Source organism: Anopheles merus, chromosome 2R, assembly GCF_017562075.2.
Source record: "Anopheles merus strain MAF chromosome 2R, AmerM5.1, whole genome shotgun sequence".
Lineage (NCBI taxonomy): Eukaryota > Metazoa > Arthropoda > Insecta > Diptera > Culicidae > Anopheles > Anopheles merus.
This window is the reverse complement of record NC_054082.1, coordinates 16,905,826-16,914,926: the sequence shown is the minus strand read 5'-3', so window position 1 is coordinate 16,914,926 and position 9,101 is coordinate 16,905,826. Positions and strand designations below refer to the sequence as shown.

Genomic DNA, 9,101 nt, shown 5'->3' with positions numbered 1-9,101 from the left:
GTGCTGCCGTTCGAGCTGACGGAACTGTTGCTGTTTGCGCCATGGTTGTGGCTGTTGTTGTTGCTACTATTATTGCCCCCGTTGCCATCCTTGTGCTTGCTGAACATGCTCGTGCTCTCCAGCACCTGACCGGACACTTTCAGAATTCTTCCCTGTACCGCGCTCGGCAGCTTCGAAACCAAGGGAGCGACCAGCCAGGTCGATGGTTTAACCTTCTCCTGCTTCACGTCCGGGCTGTTCAGTATGAACTCGTTCACGCGGAACACATCGATCGCTGCCCTTGCCACCATATCAAGCCAGTTGGACAGATCCGGCGAGCTGCAGTTGGTCTGCTTAAACATAAGCTGCAAGTCTAGCCACGAAATGCGCAGCGACCACTGTTCCAGGTTCTCCAAGATGCGCACAATGATCGCCTTCTGCTCGAGCTCGGCAATCAGATTCGACTCGTGCTCCGGATAGCAGATCATGTGCAGCAACCGTTGCGCCTGCTTTGCTGTCAACAGATTGTCGATCAGCATACCGTGCTGGCAGAGTTCTTCCGCATGCTGCAGGCAGCGTTCTAGGACCCATTCCTGCAGGAAACGAAGGGTGGGTTATTCCACTGCGCACGGAAAGACGATGATCGTGTTCGGAGCTTACCTGGGAGCAGATTTGGCGCAGTACATGCTGGGCGAAATCCGACAGGCTTGTCGCATTGTCCTGATTGAGATGCGAATTTTGTTGCCTGGGGAATACAATGTAAATCGCATTAATACGCTTATGATCCCAACCTACTATGATCGTAACGGGTTAACACTTGAGCTCTAAAATGAATGGAGGGGTGAATGGAAGGGAAAATGGATAAAGGACGCCAAGAAGACCAGCATACACACATAAATCGAAATCCAACCAAACGAAAATGATAAAAACAAGGCAATTCCCATAGTGCGAAAACAACACCCACAAGGATATGGTATGAGACAGAATGAGACATTCATACAAGCACAAATTGATCGCAAATGTAGCACAAATTGGCATTGTTTCTTTTGCCGGATTCATTTGCCTAGGGGCAATTGCTTTCTATCGCAATAATTGGTTGTAACTTCAGTGAGTATGGCTTTTGTACATGAACCAATCATTCGAAAATCTCCCAAAACTGGTGAAATAATGGTGAGAGGGTGTGATTATGATTATGACGATTATGGTCTTGGATCATTCCGCATATAGCATTGCTAACGATAGCATTTTAGTACCAAGAATGAGAACCAACCACCGATGGGCGAAGTGCAATCCCCATGCCATGGCGAGGGTGTTTTTGGGGTCTTGTAGATTCTCACTCTCTATACACAAAAAACGTGCGTGAAAAACTGATTAAATGATACCGGAAGCGATAAAGAACGTGTAGCATGGGACAAACACAAATAATAATAATAAAACAAAACAAAAAAAAACAAAAGAAAACATATCCAATGATAACGTAACGTAAAACAAATGAACTCAAACGGCAAACCATTCGCACACCTGCTAGAGTATAATCGAGCGGAGGCGGTTGGAGAGAGTTCCCCCAGTTCGATCATCCTAAATCAGGAACCAAGAAAAATAAGAGAAAATATCGTATGAAAACTCATCAACTAAATCGAACACAACATGATGAGGGTCAATAATATGCACATCGCACGATAGAGCAGATCAAACGAACAACAACTCTATCGATCGGTGTTTGCTTTTACACTTCAATATCATCCAGCCCCGCCAATAGTCAGTCCTCTGCTACTTACGAAACATCCAGCATCGATTCGTCCGGGTTCCCCAGTATGGACAGGTCGCTGGTACCGAGAATGTGACTCAAATCGCCCGATCCGGCCATACTTTTCGGCGTACTGCCCGGGTGGACCGGTGTGTTGAGTCCGCTGCGCTTGCCGGTGCCAAAGATGGACGACACCTTGTGGGCCGTTGCATCGCCCACCACCAGAATTCCCTTCAGCACGGCCAGCACCGGCGCTACGCCGATGTTTTTGTGTGCCGCAGCGAGCAAGTGCCGATCGCAGCTCAGCTTAATGTTGTGCGCATTCCCGACCGTGATCGGATTGGGCGACGTGCTGACCGAGTACAGGCCCGGCTGCGGACATTCGATGGTTTTGAACAGGCGTAGCAGCAGATGGCAGGACAGCCTGGCGCCGGCCTCAATTTCGGGCGTCGTTTCCCCACGCCCTTTGCACGCCTGCACCAGCGACGGTAGCGCTACGTGGGCCACAAAGTTCTCGAGCGAGAAGCAGTGTCTCGCCACCAGAATGCTCGTAAACACGGACAGTGCATTGTGGATGTTGGTGTTCTGCACGTCCACCTGCGTCAGCACGTCCACGTAGTAGCCGGCGTCGCGGTTGGAACCGCACAGCGCAATCAACACGCCCAACCACTCGGTGCTGAGCGAGTTGCAGCACGCCGTCAGCTCCGCACACATGGCCGCAATGTCGTTCAGGCAGTCGTTGTCGATGTCGCGCGTCACTGCCACCACGGCATTGCACACGAAGCTGTACCGATTGGAGGCGGACTCGTTCAGCTGCCTCGCCCAGCCACTTTCAATCTTCCCGCCGCGGCGCGGGTTCGTGATGATGTCGAGCATGAACTGCGGGTTGTACGTGTGCGCGGATGGAGTGGGCTGAAGCGGCGTGTACAACGCTTGCTTGATCTTCGGGTAAGCGTTGTGAAACGGCTCCTGCTGCGGGCGCGCCTTGAGCGACGAGCAGGCCGAGTACAGATCGTACAGGTACGCCAGAATGCACCGTTCTGCCGAGCTGCAGTCGCTCGGATTGCTCACGTGCTTCACAATCCGGCACAACCCTTCGAAGATCGCGGTCGTTTGCTCCTGGGACAACAGCAGACAGCAATGGTACCGGCGCAGCACGCCCACCACGTACAGGCTGAGCGAGGTCGTGTAGCTGCGCACGAGCGCCATCGAGCTTTTGCCAATCAGCTGCAGCTCGACCTCGGGCAGTTCGCGCAGAATCTGAATGCAGGTATCAATCAGCCCGTAGATGTTGAACGCTGACTCCATCAGATCGAACAGAAACGCCACGTGCTCCTGCACCGGCAGATAGTTGCTGTTGCCGATGGCGAACGCGTTCAGCATCTCCTGCACCTGCACCGCACACTGCCACGTGACGACGTGCTGGTCGAAGTACGACATCGCCTGGCACTTGTTCGAGGTGGACTCGAAGTTAAACTCACTGCGCGAATGTTTCTTCACCTTGCCGCCCTCGGCCACGTCGATGCTGAACTTCTTCGAGAACAGCTTGCAGATTTCCTTCGACATCTTCTTCACCGCGTGCTTCTTTTCGTCCCGCTCCTTGCCCACCCCGTACAGCAGGATGTACCGCTGGTTGCAGTCGTGCTGCGAAATGGGATCGTCCTGGCAGAGTGGGAAGTGCTCGGTGTACAGGAAATGGCGACTAGATGATTCTGCCTTTCCCAAACCGGTCCTGTGGAAGGAAATGGAAATAAACACAGTTTACACCCCGTTGTCTTATCGGACGCGAGTCAATCGCAAGGAGGGAATGAAATGGGTCTTACACTGACGGTGCCGCATGTTCCGGATCCTTCGGACTGTCGGGTGCATCCATGGAGTTTTGCTGGTCCTCTTTGATGTGCTGCAACAGCTTGTCGAGATCGTCGTCCACATTCGAGTCGTCCAGATCCTCCAGCTTGGCCTTAAAATCCGTCTGCAGCACATCATCCTCCACCCCGCCGCCACCGTTCGGGGAAGAGCTAGTGGCCGGTTTGTTCGAGATTGGCCCCGTGCCTAGACCAGCGTTGCAGATCCCTTGACTATCGAGCGACAGCATGCCACCGGCACCGGTCAGCAGGTCTCCGCGCGAAATCAGACAGCACATGTACGCATCGTGCGAAAACACGTCGTGCCGAATCAGCTCGCTGAACAGGTGCACGAGGTTAGTGAACTGAGATTTGTTCTGCGGGCTGCCCGCTTCGTCCAGCACCGGGGCGTCGTGGTCGAGGAAATTCATCAGGATGTGCTGAAAGACGGGCTGTCCACCGTTCAGGCCGCTGCCGGACAGAACCGAGTCCTTGTCGTCGGAATTGTTCAGGTTGTTGGTGTAGCTATCGTTTTCCAGCGCCGTCAGCACCTCGTTCTGTCGCTTGTCCAGCAGCCAGGCCACCACCATTGCCCGGTGCTCTCCCCACCGCTGCCACGATACGGCCCATTCGCACAGAATCTTCACGATCGAGGAATCTTGTTCGACATTCTACAAGGAATTGAACAGTGTGTTAACATAAAACATCAAACGCAATGGATATTAGTCTTACATATTCAAACTGCTTTGTTGCCGCATCCTTCCCGTCGACTGCAGCGAGCCCGGATGGCATGTTGCCCGTCCCGCTGCCACCACTGCCACCGGCTGCCGAAGCGCTTTCGGCCGGTTTGAGCGGTTGCACCTGGAACGGGGGAAATATCTTCGAGTACAGCGAATCGAGCGAATTGTTCGAATCCATCCGATCGAAACAATGCCCATCGAGCGCGTCCAGTGTGGCCAGTATCTTCAGGCTCGCGTTTCCCGCAGCCGTCTGCCACTTGTCGATACACCACCGCGACTCCGCATGCCGGGAGCGCACTTTGATGCTTTCTTCCGCCTCGAACAGCTGGCGGCGTATGTCTTCGTTGGATTTTTCGTATCGCGTCGGTATGGGTAGTGCGGATGGTGCGACCGGCAGATGGTCCAGCGGACTTCCCGAAAGCACCGACGAGGAGCGAGTTTCCCCGACGCCACACCACACCAGTGCGGTGGGACACTCGAGTGTGATGACCTGCAGAATGGACGACAGCTGCAGTATCACGTCCCGATGGTGGGAGCATTGCAGATACTCGGTGAAAATCATTTCGTACGGGTTCACCTTCGGCGGTTTGGTGTCCGCGGGTTGTGCCACTGTACCGGCGGTGCCCTCTTTCGACGGCTTGTCGTTCTGCTTCTCGGACTTGCTTTCGGGCGCTTCGATCGACGGTTGCTTCCCGCTAGCATCCTGCGGTTCGGGAGAGCTCAGATTGATGTTGTGGCTTTCGGCCATCTGGTTTATGAGCTGGGCGAGCTTTTTCGACACCGCATACGCCAACCGACGGCAGAACCGCTCCGATTGTACCAAGTCGTACAGGTATTGCATTGCCAGGGGAAGATAAATTCTCAGCAACCCATCGTCCGCGTTCGGGGAAGACTTCATTTTTTCCAGCAAATCGATAATCCAGTTGAGAAATTCCTGCTTGTCCAGCAAACCCTCCTCGTACATGTACTTGCAAAGCTGCGTACTGTAGTTCCACTGCTTCTGGGCGATGCGCTGCTCCTCTTGGGGCGAAATCGGTTGCTGCTGCTGTTGCTGCTGCTGCTGCTGCTGCTGCTGGGCATGCATCGAGCCGCCGACGACCGGATTTCCACCGGCCGGACTGTGCATGCTGCCTGCCGGGCTGGACAGGGGCGGTGGAATCGTTACCGCATTGGTTCCACCCGCTCCGGAGCTTAGCCCGAGCCCGCTGGCCCCGCTGCCCAGCCCGCCCGAGCTTCCCGCACCACCCGACGACGGTTTCTCCTGCAGCGGGCCCTGGTGATAGTGTTCGTGCAGCTTGGGAATAAGATCCTTCATGAACTTTATCATCGTTCCCGTCCATTCCGTCGCCGGGTCGGGCATCTGACGCTTCTTGATCTTTGCCTCCGAAACCGCCACGGTGTAGGCGGAACTGAGCTTGATGAACCAAGCGGCCCGCTGCATCGTGACCTGGTTTTCGCACAGCATGGCAAAGATTTCCTCCTTCTTGTTGAAGGACGGGGCCTTCTTCGCCAGACTGCTCAGCGGTTTCGTGCCGGCCAGATCCTTGAACCACGTATCCAGGGTGGTCTTGTTGCGGGCCGTCACCGGCCAGAAGTTGTCCTTCGGATTGATCTGCTGCTTCTTGCGGCCCGAATCCGGCAGCGTCATGAGCTCCTCCTTCTTGGCAAGGATCGCATTGAAGTAGGCACCGACCTTGCTCGCGGAAACGTTGCAGTTGCGCGCGGTGCCAAACTCTTCGGAAAGTTTGTGTTCGGTCGCGAAACCATGTTTGACGTGCGTGGACGTTAGCTCATCTTCCCGCTGCTTCGCCTCCTGCGGGTACACATCCGGTGGGCCCAGGCGCGGCCGCTTCAATGGCCGCATATTCATTGTGATGCCGCCGTTCGTCGTTCCGGGGTTAGCGGTACCGGGCTGCTTCTGATGTGCGACTACTGAAAGGACTGCAGAAAGACCTGCAGGCGTTTGCAGATGGGAGCAAAAAAGGGTTCGGCGCTACGGAAGGTGAGTTGTTTTCACACGGGCGTTTGATGTACACCACTCTAGTTCCCATGGGAAAACACATTCGCATTTGCACACGTTTTCCGCATCGTACCGGGTGCACTTTGCGTGAATCACAATTATCGAACACAATGCTACCTCTCGAATCACCACATTTCGACAAATGTCATGGATTTCACGTAAAATAATCCAAAAATAAAAGCCAATTCGCTCGCAAAGGGCGATTGAAGAAAACAAAATATGGCTGCCGGACAATGACAGTACCGCGATGCTATGCACAAATCCAGGTTGGTCCATTCGCCTGATTCGTTCGGCGAGTTTTGTTTACCTTTCCCACTGTAGCCCGGAAAATCGAGAAAGGAACTCACAAGTCTGGATAAGGCGGCGCTCTGACACCAATCGAAAAGGACAAGCACGACATTGTTCGAAAGGCGCTCTGTCACCTGTTCGTTTTCTTATACACCTGTCATGATGCGCCAAATGTAAACAAACGTCCATGTCAAAACACATACAGTGCAAACACATGCATTATGTTTACGTAATAGTTATATACGTTTCAAACCTACATATTTCATGTTATAATTGATTGTGAAGCATTATAATATAGCATTATATTGATTGTGAAGATTATGTGGGTTTTTTCAAGTCGGATGTCGTGTTCGATTGGTGCTAGAGTGCCACCTTAGGCCTTTGTTGGTTGGCAAATCCAACATACATGTTTCATGTTCGATGTCGTGTTCGATTGCTGCCAGAGCGCAGCCTTCGAATGATGCCAGAGCGCCGCCTAACACAGCCACACTCGGTTATTCGGGCGCTGCCGTGAGTGTCGTTTTGTAAACAAATCGGGCGGACCGTAAATAAACAAGGCCAAGCCCCCATTTTTTGTTCTTTTCTTCTTGCTGGTGGCAGACAACTTTTTCGCACAGCATGATTTTCCGTACCAATCAACAGGCGCTTCTTATTCGACTCAATAAAAAAACGCCCTAGATTGAAGGTGGTCGGGGTTTTTTTTTCACGAGAGTTTTGGGAAATTTATTACGCTATCAATAGGCGGTAAAAATACACAATGCAGACATAGCAAATGGGTCTGCTATTTACTTTTCTTTAGCAAAACCCTGCCAATCGGACATTTCCGATTCGTCGTCGTTCTTTTCCACGCCGATGCAATGAATCCCGTTCCGCAGCATCGGCGTCCCCTTGCCCTTTCCGAGCACTCGCGCCACCAGAATCAGTTCCAGCCGCCGACCGGCCTCTTCCTTGCCGCACAAATGCAAACATTCCTTCAGCAGCTTCTCCTTGTGGGCGAAAAACTCGATCGTCACGGCAAAGTGCTCCACGCCCTTTACCTCAACCGTGCGGGAGGGGAAATCCAGCAGCCGGCAGTGCACGTTCGGCACTGCGACATCCTGCGCAACGAAGGCGCTGATGCCGTCGGCAGTAAAGCCTGCATCCTTTACTGCTTGCGCCGGCACATTCAGCTCGATGCGGTAGCGGTGATTTATCTGCAGAAACCCCAGGTGGACGGTCAGGGACGTTCCGTCGGGGGCGACTTGATAGATAATGCTGTTATCGTGCAGCCCGTCGTTTATCACCGCTTGGTCAAAGTGGACGTGATGCGGCGAGTCGACCATACTGCGTGTTTGCTGAAAATATGATATCGACGTTAGCGAAGGCGCAACACGTGATGATGATGAGCATGATTGAGGTGAAAGCAGCACACCGGACCCGAATTGAGGCCAAAGGCACGCGCTGATTGATGCTAACCATTACCGTACCTTAAATCTGCGCTCAAGTTGGAGGAAAGATTCGACCTGAAGAACGTGCCGTTAGCACCTTGTTCTGCACACTGTTGATGGTTTCTTCTTTGCCGGACTTATTTCCTTGCAGCGTGTTTCGGGTTATTTTAAGAACACGCAATCTCATCGCCCCGTCCTCACCGACGCGTCGCTGGGTTGTGATGGTGCAAACTTCGGCCTAGCCAGAACTTCTTGTTGACTGTTCATCGAGGCAAATAATCGAAACACGAAAGAACACTTAGCGCGAAAGGGTAATCATGAACGACCGCCAATCCTGAAACGAACATCAACAAACGCGGAACGGAGCGGAATGTGGAACGTCGCATTTGAAGGGTCCCGCAGGCCAAAAACCGTCGCCAGCGCGTCGAAATCGTTGCGAGTTTCGCTCGCTGGCGACGTCGGTTTGCAGTACCTTGCGACGTCGGTTTTGACGTTTTGCGACGGTTTTGCGACGGTGGCCGCTAAAAGCTCGCCTTGACCTGTGGGCAAAGTGACCAGAAATACCGATGTATATACAGTAGAACGTCGATTACCCGGGCACCTCGGGACCGGACGGTTGACGGTTAAGGCCCGTGTCTGTGCTCCATCGGATGCGATTTTATCGGAAGGCCTGTCAAAATTTTATATGGGATTTGACAGATAACGTCGGACGTGCGATTTCGTCGTACGACGGAATCAAAAAATTTTGATTTCGTCGGACGCCGCATCCGATTTTATCTGTCAAACTAAATGTGTGGTGTTTTGTAGGAACAATCTCAACTTAATTTTTCATAATCGTTATATTACTAAAATCATCCAAATAATCGCAATATTATACGAAAAAGCGTTTGACAGCACGTGCGATAAAATCGCATGCGATGGAGCACAGACACGGGCCTAATTGATTTGCACGGAAAATTGTCCAAGAAATGTCAAATATAAAAATCGTCAGAAAATGTCAAAAAATTCATATAAAAATCGCCAAATTCAGTAGTTTTATGATTAATTCACATTGAA

General features: G+C 52.4%; 2 protein-coding genes across 3 annotated transcripts in view; both read right to left on the bottom strand.

Moving 5' to 3' along the window:
* The window catches only part of LOC121591041 (mediator of RNA polymerase II transcription subunit 12), an 11,129-nt gene extending 4,530 nt beyond the window's left edge, over positions 1 to 6,599 (bottom strand). The window contains exons 1-6 of one of the 2 annotated variants that reach the window (XM_041911374.1): positions 4,303 to 6,599; positions 3,550 to 4,241; positions 1,758 to 3,458; positions 1,501 to 1,557; positions 640 to 724; positions 1 to 572 (exon numbers count right to left, since the gene is read on the bottom strand). The exon at positions 1 to 572 is cut by the window's left edge and continues 151 nt beyond it. In XM_041911374.1, the coding sequence (XP_041767308.1) occupies positions 1 to 572; positions 640 to 724; positions 1,501 to 1,557; positions 1,758 to 3,458; positions 3,550 to 4,241; positions 4,303 to 6,180 (4,985 nt within the window). In that variant the 5' untranslated portion in view covers positions 6,181 to 6,599. The remainder of the gene's footprint in view (positions 573 to 639; positions 725 to 1,500; positions 1,558 to 1,757; positions 3,459 to 3,549; positions 4,242 to 4,302) is intronic. The other variant, XM_041911375.1, reaches the window with a different exon arrangement.
* A 714-nt stretch (positions 6,600 to 7,313) lies between these two features.
* Positions 7,314 to 8,546, bottom strand: LOC121588283 (UPF0687 protein C20orf27 homolog). Its single transcript, XM_041906025.1, has 2 exons — positions 8,085 to 8,546; positions 7,314 to 7,952 (listed from the first exon to the last, which is right to left on the bottom strand). Exon 2 carries the CDS (start codon positions 7,938 to 7,940, stop codon positions 7,404 to 7,406), a length of 537 nt encoding a protein of 178 aa, XP_041761959.1. The 5' UTR covers positions 7,941 to 7,952; positions 8,085 to 8,546; the 3' UTR covers positions 7,314 to 7,403.
* Positions 8,547 to 9,101: the final 555 nt, after the last annotated feature.

What these genes read in the sequence shown, in the direction of transcription:
- LOC121588283 (XM_041906025.1), bottom strand. Translation starts at nt 7,940, where the DNA reads ATGGTCGACTCGCCGCATCACGTCCACTTTGACCAAGCGGTGATAAAC.